At 44.8% G+C, this 14029-nt stretch overlaps 3 protein-coding genes and 2 pseudogenes across 3 annotated transcripts; all 5 read left to right on the plus strand.

Annotated features, from left to right (window-relative positions):
- The first annotated feature begins 5990 nt into the window (after window positions 1-5990).
- Window positions 5991-7680, plus strand: LOC120703466 (annotated as a pseudogene).
- A 133-nt stretch (window positions 7681-7813) lies between these two features.
- Window positions 7814-9309, plus strand: LOC120703469 (cytochrome c biogenesis CcmF C-terminal-like mitochondrial protein). Its single transcript, XM_039987574.1, has one exon. It carries the CDS (start codon window positions 8338-8340, stop codon window positions 9100-9102), a length of 765 nt encoding a protein of 254 aa, XP_039843508.1. The 5' UTR covers window positions 7814-8337; the 3' UTR covers window positions 9103-9309.
- Window positions 9310-10580: 1271 nt separating this feature from the next.
- LOC120703470 (ribosomal protein S7, mitochondrial-like) lies at window positions 10581-11364 on the plus strand. The gene has a single exon (XM_039987575.1). It carries the CDS (start codon window positions 10796-10798, stop codon window positions 11240-11242), a length of 447 nt encoding a protein of 148 aa, XP_039843509.1. The 5' UTR covers window positions 10581-10795; the 3' UTR covers window positions 11243-11364.
- A 1214-nt stretch (window positions 11365-12578) lies between these two features.
- On the plus strand, window positions 12579-13063 carry LOC120703472 (NADH-ubiquinone oxidoreductase chain 3-like). The gene has a single exon (XM_039987577.1). The coding sequence runs from the start codon at window positions 12671-12673 to the stop codon at window positions 13025-13027; it is 357 nt and encodes a 118-aa protein (XP_039843511.1). The 5' UTR covers window positions 12579-12670; the 3' UTR covers window positions 13028-13063.
- LOC120703471 lies at window positions 13036-13480 on the plus strand (annotated as a pseudogene).
- Window positions 13481-14029: the final 549 nt, after the last annotated feature.

The following is a 14029-nucleotide window of genomic DNA, read 5'->3' on the forward strand; positions in this document are numbered from 1 at the left end:
TAATGAGGACACAGAGCAACAAAGGGTATAGCTACTCTCGAGTACTATCTCGATTGAAGTATTACCAATCGTTGGTGATAACATCGTGCTTGAATGTATTAGTGGGAGAGTGGAAGGGTTAGTAGGTTGAAGAATGGAAAGACTCTTATATTCTGTCTCAGACAGTTGATGAATCATGGTGATAGGTAATGATGTGTAGTGGTGGGCTGGGGTTACTTGTATTCTCCATTTCTGCTGTGGATAGATTCCTTTGCAAACATAGTGAAGTGAGTTTAATCAATTCATTCTATTTCGTTGATAGCCTCACACGCACCTTTTGTTTACTTATCTTTTGAACCTTTTGTTTACCTATCTTTTGAAGTGGTAATAGCAATAGCAATAGAAATAGGAATAGGAAGACGATCATCATTGCTGGTGGTATCCCCTCCTAACCGTGGCTTTCGGGGGAAGAGCGCCCCTTGAGAAGGGATGGGAGCGAAGCCTACGTTGATCTATGAGACCTCGTTCCAAAGTCTTTTTCCAAAAGAGCACATCCCACTTCTAACTTCAATCTTCGAGGAAATTTGGCTATCTTGTGTTTATTCTATTTGCTAATTGATAGATTTATTTTTCTGTGTAACAGGAGGCCCGGGCATTGTTAGGTAGACTGGAAACATAAGAGAGGAAATTTTGATGCAGCATTGCGGGTTCTTCAGGGAATTGATATAAGAAGTTTGAGGCCACGAATGACCAGTGCTATTGCTGAAAGTATCAAGTCTAGAGTGCCTCCACGTTCTTCAAGAAGGAAAACCTCACAAGTGAACGGAATGCTAATGCATATGTCAATGCATTCTGTAAGCTTGCTTCTAGAGGCCATATTGCTTAAAGCAAAGTCATTGGAAGGCCTTGGAAGAGTAACAGGTAGGTATTAACTAGATTTTTCTTTTCCTTTTACTAACATTCTGCCTTTATTCTACTTCTTTCTCGTCTGTGTCAATGAGAAGTAAGAGTATTCTCGTACTACGAAGAATAGGCAAATCTTTGATTTGGAAGAGTTTTTTACTCATATCTTTTTTTCAGGGAAATATGCCTTTAAGAGGAAATGAGTGACTTTCTGCCGGAGAATAGTAGTCATCTGTACTCGTCTTTTGTCCTTCCATACTTACTAAGCAAACTAGGTCACACCTGGACAACTAGGGAACATAAGCGGGTGATCTAATCAGTGGGGAAAGCTGTTCATAAGGACCGGTGAGATGGTACTCCCCTATGGTATCCCAATAACCGTATTCCCATGGGCATTTCCTCAAAAATAGGCTGTTTTGAGAAAGGAATCTATTAGCTGCACAAGTCCAGAGTTGTGTGTACCCCTAGTGAAAGAGTGGAGGAGTTCAGACGCATATCGATACCAAAGTGAGAAGCCTCTTAATGATGGAGAACCCGCCTCTGCCAAATGCCCAATACAAGCAAGCAGGGGGAGCGGATTCCCAGAGAGAATTCCCGTGTTACTCTGATATTAGAAATAGAGGAAACTAGCACTTTAGAAAGAATGCAGAAAAATGATGGAACTAGAACGAAGCTCTACAAAGTTCACAACTCACCATTGCAACCATAGGTGGATACGCTTGCTGGACGGAGTCAGCAAAACCCAAAGCAAGATAGAATGTAACGGAGACTTTCCGGATCCCTCAACCTCCTATCGGTATGTATGAGGCTTCGCCAACTTAGAATACTGAATTTAGGCAAGACCAACAGCTACTTCATCTCCTGATTTCAGCGTTCCGTCTTTACGTCCTGTGGTGGGTTCTATCGGAATATCATCGGTCTTACCACAACATTCTCCATTCCTGAAAATTCCTCCTTGGGTAGATTCTATCAAAAAATCCCAGTTCAACTTTATTAGCCTATCCTTATATGCTCCAAGGATTCAGCCTGCTACTATATCCAATCCATCCGAGTTGTCCCAATAAAGCGGATTTTACTTTAATACATCTCAGTGTACTTTCCTTATTGGTCTTACTCAGATACTTACTCGGGTTATTACAATATGGACATAGTCATTTATTGCCCAGTCCACTTATCTTTCTCCTTTTCTTTACGGTTAACAGGGTCAACTAACCAAAACCTTTGCGGTTCATCACCAGTTACGGATCGTAACAACTATCACCATCACCCCGATCGCTCCGATAACTGATACCCAGTGCCGCGAGTGGAATGACAATGAAGCGAGTCTAGAGGTACCGGCAAGTTCTCCTGTGAAAAGAAATGGAACTAAACAAGCTAGTGTTTTTAATATGCAAGGAACGCGGGTCATACCCGTACAAGTTCAGAAAGAAATCCTGGGAAAAGACGAGTAGATAAAAGTTCTCTTGCCCGTACGCTGGTAACCTAGCCCTGCCGTACGCAGGTTTCTTGAGTCCCGCCCTGCCTACGAGAAAAGTGATTGGAATAACTATCTTCCTTCCATTGAAATCTGAGCATTGCTAATAGGAGATTTTCTTATATTTCCATGGTATTCCTCCCTTCGTCATCTTCGATTTGCAGATTTTAAACAAACGGCTATACGAGTTTTTGAGTACCAACGAAGGAGTGCCAAGGAACTAAATTAGCTCGAGTGGAGCTGGGCAACCAATTCAATGACTTTTTCGTAATGAAATGACTTGACTGCTGGTTGAGAGTCAAAAAGATACCAAAGCCAGTGGTGGAACGGAAGTGATTAGGGGAAGGAAGGAAAGAAAGGTAAAGAAAGAAAGCTGAACGTAACGGAAGTGAAAAGAGCGATTCCCCTATCGACAAAAGTGATAAATTACAATTTACCTACCGCTTGCCTTCTACAGGATGGGTCCCCTCCCTCCGTAGGCTTACGGCAACAAGACCAATCCGCTCGATCCACTAATAAAATAAGTTGGAGACTACTAATCTGCCAAATCTGCTGTAGCTTTCCCAATGCCTGGGGGCTTAGTTACGTATCATAGGTAAATCTCTCCAAAGTCGTTAGCCTATCGTCATACTATGTTATAGCCCGCCCTTGCCTAGTTGACAGCTTTTTTGATATCTGCTTTTATGACTCTATTGACCGTTGGCCAACGTTTGACTTCCTGGAAAAGAGTGATAGCGCCCCGTCTCGGCTGAAATCCATGCGAATGCACGGAAAATAGAGGATCAAATAACAGGTTCAATAAGTGGGCTAGTCCTAGCCCTCCATTACGATCCTATCTCTCTCCGCTGGTTGAGTTATAGGTCGAAACATTCCCGGTTTGTTCGCTTTTGGTATGAACGACCGAAACATTGCCGAGAAGCGAAAGGTTGATGTCAACAACTCACACTGAATTTCCTCTAGTTCCTCCCTTTGTGGCAGAGCGAGCGCCTTGACTAAGATAGATTGACTCTTTCATTCTTGCAGCCTATTCTGGTTCCAATCGCGTTTGAGGAAAACCCCCTTTGGCATCAATGAAACTCTGTGATATAGGAGTTCACTCATTTCGTTTGAGAGATAGTGGAATTTATTCTTTCAACACGTACATCGACGAGGGTGTCGATGACTTGAGTGAGGGTGAGGAATGGTCATGTGCTAGAGGCCGTACCGTTGGAGTAAGACTTCAACAAGGGGGTGTGCAGTTTAAATGTAAATGACGAGCATGGAGAGGCCAAGGTCATTTGTAATTAGGTGTGGCTGATGCAAGAAGACTGGCGAGCTGTCTATGGTGAGACTCGTTGTGATGCTACTGCAGGAGGCATCCTGGTGTAGTTGAGGCCGCAGGACTTCTGTGCGGGTACAACTGGCACTTAAAAGACCTTCCGTGTAGATGAGTTCTCTTGAGTGAGACTAATCGAGTTACGAAGAAACCTTTGCGATGGTGCTGTGCAGTTGGGTTCTCTATGGAGGAACTTCATTGTGGGGACCAAGGGGTCTTCTTAAGAAGAGTTGCTTTGATGAAAAGAGTGTAGCCATGATGGCAAGTCAAGGTGGGGCCCTGTGAAGGCAAGCCTTGTGTATGTTGGCGTGATGACGAGAGAAAGGAAATGACCTTGAACAATAGCAGTCTGTAGCACACCCTGCAATGACTTCGACCAGCGGACCAGCCTATCCAATACCCTACGCCATGCTTGATGGCTTGGCCTGTGGCTTTGTTGACCAGTGCAAAGGCCCGACAACCGTTCTGAGAGTCGCTGGAGAATGGCCAATAAGCTGGATTCCCTCCTTGCTTTACCTACTTTTTTTCCAGCGACTGCTACTGATTCCTTTATTTCCCACGTAACCTTTACTTCTATCTGGAGAAGATCCATTACCTAGCTCTTATTCCGGCATGATCAAATCGATACCAACATTCAAGAGCGGATAAGGCTAAAAAGAGAAAAAGCAGGGCTTAGGGGGAGGAATCCATTTATTATTTATTTATTAGCCTTAGCCTAGGCCCAACTATGTACAGAAATCTATCTATTATTGCCTGCATCGACAGCAAAGTAAACTCTCGCTGATGATAGAAGAACAACTCTTAGGGCAGTAGCAAGGAAACTATGAGCTATTTATTGTTCCTTTCTTAGATAGGCTACAAGATAAAGGATGGCTTATGGTCTATTTTCTTACTTTACTATCCTGCCTGACTTGGCAAATAAAAGAGAACCCCATTTCGCCCGGAATTGGACTTGTTTGCTAGCTTGGGAAATCTTTATGCTTACCTACTTGCTGACCTTAGGATAGGAAATGCATATTACTTGAAAGCTAGTCGCTCGGCTGGCACGCTATCAAAGCACTTAGGATTGGCTGGAACAGAACCCCCGAGAAACTTTTTAACATTTCGGAGAATATAGAGAGGAGGGAGATAAATGTATATTTTGTATCGTTTCTTCGATACCTCGCTTACGTTTAACTTCCCTTCACCAACCTCAGAGGGTACTACGGGCTTAGACTCTCTAAGATATCCATCACTAAACTAAAGAAAGTAGCGAAAATCATAAGAGAAGCTTTGTGTTCAGAAGGTTGGGAAGGAGTACGCCCGGTTTGTCTTGATTTGCTTCATCCATGATTCCCCCTTGTGGAGTGAAGTGGAATGCTAAAGATACAAAAGTGAACCGTAGGATCTCGTCTTACCCCATTGACAAAACTTGTCCAAGAAACCCTGTATGTATCGACTATGTAAATAAAGCCCTAATGTTTCAATTCCGCATACACCAAGAACGACCAATTAGCTCTAGCCAAACCTTGAACATAATTTTTCATTTATGCCCAAAAGGGACAACTGGTTTTGCCCATTGGTTCAAAGAAGTATTCAAATTTCCTTGGATGTGTATTATTCTTCTGGATTTGGTCGGTTGTATTATATATCGACTTTAAAATATAATATAAAAATTGAGCATTCTACTGTCAATGAAGTACATACTAAAATTGGGAAATGTTGAGCTCTATTGTTTGGAATAGGCTCGCTCCATCCTTCCGCCCGGCTGTGCTTTTACCTTTTTTTTGGTAGTGGTCTCCTGGTATTTTTTTTTGAAACACCTGCCTTTTCCAATGATGGTGGAACCAGATCCAACACTTTCGGGATATCTCCCCGTGCTGCGCTCAGCATGTCCCACCATCTGAGCTAACCTGTCCTTAGCACGGACAGCACTCAATATCTCGCAGCGGAAGCGGAATATGTCTACCGGAGTACGCTCCGCAAAGCTCCTCACTCGGCACACAATCTATATCCAAGTCCCCCATCGCACTCCACAAGTTTGGGACGACCCCTTTCTTAACGGTGCCTTAACACAAGGCTTCCCTACTAAACTAGTACACTAAGTACGGGATCACTACTCATGACTCCTTGGTCTTCATAGTCCTCGAGAACACGATCAACAATGTCTCCCATACATTGTATGATGAAATGCCTCCTCACTATCCAATCAAAAACTGGACTTCCAAGATCCATCTCACTCAGACCCTTTTGAATGTAGCGGATAACAACGGAGCGAGGCTATCGAATTGATATGTATTCGAATCTTAGGAGCTGGTAATCACTGATATGCCCATATTGGTGACGTTATTGTTGCTGTAATCAAAGAAGCAGTGCCCAAAATGCCTCCAGAAAGATCAGACAGAAGTAAGACGAGCTGTAATTGTACGTAAATGTAAAGAACTCAAACGTGATAACGGTATGATAATACGATATGATGACGATTGTCATTGATCAAGAAGGAAATGAAATCCAAAAGGAACTCGAGGTGCGATCGCTCGGGAATTGAGACTTATGAATTTCACTAAAAGAGTCTCATGAGCTCCTGAGGTATTAGAAATACTAGTAGTAGAGACTATGATATAGTAGGGTACCTGAATATAGATCAATTAGTAGATTGTGTCTGACGCATATACATGAAAAAAGCAAATAATTATATAATAATAAGAAAAAGAATTCTAATCTTAATAAAAGGAAGGGTTCGAATAGCATCTACTAATATTATATTACCGAAAACTTTGTGAAAATACTTCTACGAGAAGGTTTTATTGAAAACGTTCGAAAACCATAGGGAAAGTAACAAATCTTTCTTGGCACGTGCCCCTGCTCCTGGTCTTCGAACTAGTCATTAATGGTCGGCAACATAGGTACCGTACCCTTTTTCGGTATGCGTTGCGAACACTTTCATTTTTAGCGTCTCATCTTCTCTGGAGAAGCTCAAATCGAACGGATAGAGCAGATGGTCCAACTACAGAACTTCTTCTTTTTCATTACTTCCATGGTCGTGCCCCGTGGCACGGCAGCACCCGTACTATTGAAATGGTTCGTCAGTAGAGATGTTCCCACTGGTGCCTCTTTTTCCAATGGTACTATAATTCCTATTCCTATCCCTTTATTCCCTTTTTTGGTCTATCTACATTCAAGGAAATTCATACGCTCCATGGACAGAGCAAAAAGTGGAGTGTTGGTCAAAGCAAGCCGCCCTATTCTATTACCAGACAAAATTGGGAGAAGCTCATCCGCTAGAAATGCTTTATTTCGTTTCGTTCCCGTTCTTCATTTCCTTATTATCGAATCCATGGGGGACTTGTCATATTTAGAATCTTTCTGCGGTCTGCTCTGTTTACAATTCTTTCGTACTCTCTTCTCTTTTCCACGCGATAGGTCAGCGAAGCGTGAGCGGGCGCTCCGAAGTAAAGGCCAAACACTTCGGCCTAAGGGGAATGAGCAACAAAATGACAAGATGAGGTGCCCCGGGCACCCCCATATAGAAAGAAGGGTCGAAGGTTTTGGGCCTGTAGCTTTCCCGCCCCCCCCCCTCGTCGAGTGGTGCTTGTTTGGGGGGTGTGCCACCTGAAATCGGGCTTGAAGCTCTCGCCGTACCAATGAGCCGACTGTTGATGGCTGTTGGTCACGACTACTACAAAAAAGTGAAGATGAATCTTTCTATTTCACATGGAGGAGTGTGCATCTTTATGTTGGGTGTTCTTCTGTCGTGCGACCCGATGGCTTATGTGCGACCTGTGGCCCTCGCCTCCTATTCTATTTGTTCAGGGCGGGCGGCGTGAACTCTGATTCGATCCGGGTATTCAATCCCGACGCTGAGATGCTCAGTTGACTCCTTAACCTTGATAGGAAGATGGCTTATTCCTAAATTCGTGCATAAGGGTAAGGAACTTTGGATGAATTAATGCGAATGGGTGTAAGCCTCGCAGCTCGGAAACACCCAGTGCTGACCACACTGAGAGACACGAAAGCGCAGGTAATGCCAGTTGGCAAAGTAGCGTTAAGCATCCCTAGCGGTACGCAAAGAGAGGTCGTGATGATATCATCTACGTCCGTACCGCTCCTCGTGGAGTAGATCCCGCATCCAACCAACCCTTTTTTTACCAGGAAACGGGAGAATTCCCACTACCGCTGGCAGGCCAGCCGGGCCGTGAGCGCGGTGGGAACGGGCTTCCCAAAAAGCGAGCCCCGGCCCGGGTCAGCATAGAATGGGGGGGGGGGGACGGCCCTAATGTTGTGTTGGCCGGGTTGCGGGCGGATAAAAGCGGACGTGGGGACTCGGGTCGGGGCACAGCGTAACTAAGAGAGCCATTCCATTTAATGCGAGACAGAATGGGCGGGCACAAGCGGTCTGGTGTCCGAGCCGATTGGTCAGACGACGACTACTGCACATATTATATTAGCCGCCTATCCCGGAATGGACTGGGATGGAATAGAAAGAACGCGAAGCAACAAGCAAGGGATGAGCGCTTTGTTGCTAAAGCGCATACGTTTTCTTGCTGGGTCGGTTTGTTTTTTGGGGGTGGGGCAATAAGCTTGCTTCTTCACAAGCTTATCCCCGCCCCTTTCCTGTCCGTCCCGACCGGCAGCAGTTGGGTCTCCCCATCTCTCCTCAACTTCCCCGGTCTTCGGCCCGAGCTGTATGAGGCAGAAACTCGTCCCACGTACGGTTCGGAGGCCGAGCCCCACCCCTGCAATAATGGTGCGGCTTAGGTCAACTAATACGAATAAGATACAGTTCACTCAACGATTGCCTTTGGGTCCCGAACTCCATATGGGGAAGGAACATTATTGTTTGCGAGGTCTCGATCATTTACATGGACCCACTTCTCATTCCATTTGTGGGAATTTTTTGATTTATAAACCGTCCCCAACGAGCAAAAGGTTCATGTTTGAACATGATGAATCACTTCGTGCCGACCTGTTGCCCATAAACTTTCCTGCCTCATATGAGAATGGAAAACTGGAAGATTTTCTGCATCGGTGGATGAAGAATCACGAACATAAGAATTTCTGGTTTAGCATGTTCCCAGAAAGAAGATACATTTTTTCCATTCGAGAAACGAGGAGTACGACTGAAGTGGCTATACATACAAATCCATTTACGGATCTATATGCTCCGATTGGAACTGGAAGTTCCAGAACTGGCGGCTGGTATACCACCATAATGAAATTGCCTTTTATTTTTAGTATTCGGATAGGATTTCTGTTGGCTTCATCGGGAGGCTCGCGTAGTTTGTTACGTCAACTCCAAAAGGATAAGTTGCATTGGAATCGAGAAAGTTTCGTTCATAATTGCATTAAAGGAGACTATGTTTGGGACCGGTCTGGGTTCGGCTCATCAACTCGAACGGTCAATGCTGGCCTGATACCAGCATCGTTATACGTCACAAGTTGGGGTGGTTGAACAGGAAAAACAACAAGGCAGGCGATAGGAAAAAGCAAAGGGGAACTGGTTAAAACTAAACAAGGAAAGGAACCGAACCGTTGGGATATGCGAATTCGATTACCAGATCGGATTGGAGGAAAAAGCAATAGTCCCTCCACATGATATTTCTCATATATAGATCCAAATCCATTGCTGCGAACGGCTGCTCGTAATCGGCATGATAGCGAAGCGAGCTCCTTTACGAGTACTACGCAGCGAGGCCTACATTCCTTTTACGCGCTCATCTTCTTTGACCCGGTATGAGAGAAGAGCTCGGCCTGCTTAGCCATCAGTTAGTGCCGATGCATGACTTCCATTCGAAGACAGGAACGGTACTTCCAACGGCTCATCGCGGATGTCAAGGGTACGGGTGAAATCTATTCAATGGTTGTATTGGCAAGGCATGCTTGTGATTGGCATGTTCCGAGAAGAGCACGGCTAAGGGCAAAGCAAACAAGGCACGGGTCCTATCCGCGGATTCGCAATAGTTCTAGTTCCTCGAAAGGACATCGTTCGCTTGCGGCTGAAGTGGAGATACGGCAGTAGTTCCTATCCGGTTTTCAACGGCTAAGGGTCGGTCCATAGAACCCTCGGTTTCGGCTTTCCTAGTCGGCTTTTTCCACGAGTTGGATCGTATAATGATGATCGGAACTGATTCCTTTCCTTCCTATCCGAATACCGGAAACGGCCTTCCTATTTGGAAAATCCTATCCTGGTTCTGTTTCTGTGTAAGCAACTATTGCCTTACTTGAGGATGAGTTTTCCCCTTGCTTTGCAACAACCAAATTCCCTTTTCTTCCAAGCAAAGCAAGACCTATTCCTTTCAAAATTCGTACTTCTGCAAAGCTTTAGGGGTTTAGAGAAAGGGTCTTTCTTTCTACCTATGACGAATAACTTCTTATTATCATGGCGACAGGCATTGTAAACCTACTTTTCCTACCTCTAGATGAGGAGGCCTTAGGACAAACATTCCGAAGTCACTGGAACGGCAGTGATGTGATCCTGTGTCAAAGTAGAGCAGTAGCGATAGTGAATTACTATTCTCATTAACAATAGGGCCTTTCTTCCGATCTTATCCAATTCGTTACGTTTTCTGATTGCACTACTTCCTTCTAATCCAACAATTTGAAACCTAATCTATAATATCCTAATCCATTAATGAATGCGAGCTTCCCGTTTATCTCCATCTGCAGGGCTAGGATTTCTTCTTCTCGATAGTGATGAGGCTAGTGCTCCTTCTCTTCTTCCCAATTCCTGGAAGCCTTCTACTCCTCGAAACCCTGTCTTTTGTTTGATTTAGTTACAGATGGACTATCAAAGATATTGGCTAGAGGTCAAGATGCTGGGTGCCATGGATCGAGTGATCAAATCAGAATAGTTTTCAAAGTGAAATGTTGCTCCTAAGAAAACTCGTATAGTAGTCTCATTGGCCTTCATCGATGGGACAAACGCGGAAGTGTATGCGTTACAAGGCAACTAGCATTTTGTTTTGTCATGGAATGAAAGAATGTTCTTGTTTTTCATTGGAAAAACCAACGCCGACGTCAAGATCAGTCTCCTTTCTCTTTTCGGGAGCAGAGCTTCAAAAGATGGACAGTAACGATCGCGTAATATCAATTTATCGGCCTCGTCATCGAAAGCGGCTTCCAATTGCTCGGAAATTCTCAGCTATATGGGGGACTTTGATGGTGAGCAAAAAGAATTGATCAAGAAATTGGTAAACTTTCGCATGATCGATGGTAAAAGAACGAGAGTTCGTGCTATTGTTTATAAAACTTTTCACCGCCTAGCTCGAACTGAACGCTATGTAATCAAACTTATGGTTGACGCCGTAGATAATATAAAGCCAATATGCGAAGTGGTCAAAGTAGGAGTCGCAGGTACTATTCATGATGTTCCTGGGATTGTAGCCAGGGATCGTCAACAAACCTTAGCTGTTCGTTGGATCCTTGGAGCAGCTTTCAAACGACGTATAAGCTACAGGATAAGCTTAGAGAAATGTTCATTTGCTGAGATACTGGATGCTTACCGAAAGAGGGGAATTTCACATAAGAGAAGGAAGAATCTTCATGGACTGGCTTCCACCAATCGGAATTTCGCGCATTTCAGATGGTGGTAAAGTGATACCACATAAGGAGCTCTTCCTCATTCAGTCATACTCAACAAAAGTCAGAAATGTTTGACCCTGATCCTTTTTTCATCTTCATATAGAAAGAAAATCGGCCTTCCTCATACTCCCCCCTTCATTCATGGAGTTGGAGGAATCCACAAGAGGCCTGCCCGTTCATAATTGCATAAAAGAACCATTCTTTTTATGAAAACTCTTGTTCCAAACAAGCAAGGGATTGAGCAACTAGCGCAAAAGCCATTGCGCTAACGCGCATCCGTTTTCTTGCTCCTTAACGACCGAGGGATGAAATCTTTCGACGACTAGGGAGGCGTCACCCGAGGCCGATTCCTGTGGATCACTATAGAATCTTCTAGAAGCAAGCTAGGCTACCTTCTGGCTAGCTCTGCCATCTTAGAAAAATTCCTTCGCGCTTAGCTTAGTAAGCTAGCTTGGTAAGCTAAGCAAGCCTGGTTCTCCGGGCACTATGGTAGGACGTGGATCGATCATGATGAGAATGGACTTCTCCGTCATGTAATGGTTTAGAAGAGTCACGGTCCAGTTCCCCGCCGGGCTTTTTCCCTTCTCGACTAGACGAAGGAGATATTCATTCCATTTAGGCAGGTGAGGAAGGGCGGCGTTGGCTTGACCCTGTCTTCTCTCTTGGTCGGGTCGGAGGCTAAGTTTCTCATTCAGTGGTGAGGTGTTCATAGAAAGCAAGGCCTCGCCCAACGAGTGGCGAATTTGGTTTGGGTGGGGTCTCGTCTCGCTTGGACACTGGGGAGATCCATAGATCTGGATAGAGTCTTTCTCGCTCAGTAAAGAAGAGTACGCGCACTACGGCTTACGCAGTGGATCTTCGGGCAACCAACCCGGCACATCCAATTCCGATCAACAACTTGGAGGTATGGCTGAGTGGCTTAAGGCATTGGTTTGCTAAATCGACATACAAGAAGATTGTATCATGGGTTCGAATCCCATTTCCTCCGGCACGGAAGTTGAACGGGCGGGCGAAATTACGTGAGAGAAAGAACCTCAGATTGATGGAGTCCGCCGTCGGACAGAATAGCACTACTTAGTGACTAGGAGCGGAGCGCCCCTTTCTTGTTCTTGGTGGCGTCTATAGCGAAGAAGACCTTCCCGAACGAGGGCCGTCCAGTCCCTGGCCGGCTCTCGGTTCTTGAGCAAGCTCCTCCACTGCGGGTAGGATGCTTATAGATGAAGAAAAGAGACTTTAGGCAAGTGGTTCTGGTAGCTCAGCTGGTTAGAGCAAAGGACTGAAAATCCTTTTTTGCTTGTTTCAGTGGGAAGAGCAAGGGGCATTGCCCTTTAAATCCTTCAGTGGTTCGAATCCACATCTGAGCATCTTTTTTTTCGGTATGCCGCTCCGCGAGCAAGGAGCGCCGCGAGGAGAGCGAGAGAACGAAGTGGGCTTTGGTGATGTCGGAATTTGCACCTATTTTTATCTATTTAGTGATCAGTCCGCTAGTTTCTTTGATTCCACTCGGTGTTCCTTTTCCATTTGCTTCCAATAGTTCGACCTATCCAGAAAAATTGTCGGCCTACGAATGTGGTTTCGATCCCTCCGGTGATGCCAGAAGTCGTTTCGATATACGATTTTATCCGGTTCCTATTTTATTTATTATCCCTGATCCGAAAGTCACCTTTTCTTTTCCTTGGGCAGTACCTCCTAACAAGATTGATCTGTTTGGATCTTGGTCCATGATGGCCTTTTTATTGATTTTGACGATTGGATCTCTCTATGAATGGAAAAGGGGTGCTTCGGATCGGGAGTAACCACTAGTGAAAGGGCTAAGGGGGGAAGGACATAGGAAAGAAGGATGCCTACAAAAAATCAATTGATTCGTCATGGTAGAGAAGAAAAACGGCGCACGGACCGTACTCGAGCTTCGGATCAATGTCCCCAGAAGCAAGGAGTATGCCTGCGTGTTTCGACGAGAACACCGAAAAAAACCTAATTCAGCTCTACGTAAGATAGCAAAAGTACGGTTGAGCAATCGACATGATATATTTGCTCACATTCCAGGCGAAGGTCATAATTCGCAGGAACATTCTATAGTCTTAGTCAGAGGAGGTAGAGTGAAAGATTCGCCAGGTGTGAAATCCCATCGTATTCGAGGAGTCAAGGATTTGCTGGGAATTCCGGATCGTAGAAAGGGAAGATCTAAATATGGTGCAGAAAGACCAAAATCGAAATGAATGGAAGATGCCTCTGGAACTTTTTGGTTCTTTTGTTCGGGAGACAACCATTGTAGATTCCAGCCGAGAAGACAAAAAAAGGGTATCCCCATGGAGCAGTTTTGGGACTTATTTCAAATCTGATACACAAAGCGTGGGAAACCGAACCCGCTTTTGTTGTAAAAGTAGCAGCAATAGTCGTAATTTTAGTCTTCATAGCCACGTTTATCTCCAACCACTGCCTCAAGTGGAGATGCTTCCTGTATAATAAAAAACAGGGCAATGTCCTATTTGAGATTGAGGACTCTGTCTCCGGTTTCAAAATGAAACCGACACCTCGATTGCCAATTCCTGTAAGGAAGACCCAGAAAAAGTTGGATGTAAGGAAGCTGAAGCGGAAATGCAATTCTCGGTGATGGTATGGTAGGAAGCCAACCCATCAAAAGGAAAGGTGAGCAGCCCTTATTGCACAAACGGCCTACTTATAGCCCTATTTATACCCTTTCTAACGTGGATGACAGGTTTTCTCTGGTGAAGCTTATAGACCCACCCCTTCTTTATACTAATATAATAGCATCTTTCCCTGCCTGTCTGCAGCTT

The sequence above is a fragment of the Panicum virgatum genome, chromosome 4K (genome assembly GCF_016808335.1).
Source record: "Panicum virgatum strain AP13 chromosome 4K, P.virgatum_v5, whole genome shotgun sequence".
Taxonomy (NCBI): Eukaryota; Viridiplantae; Streptophyta; class Magnoliopsida; order Poales; family Poaceae; genus Panicum; species Panicum virgatum.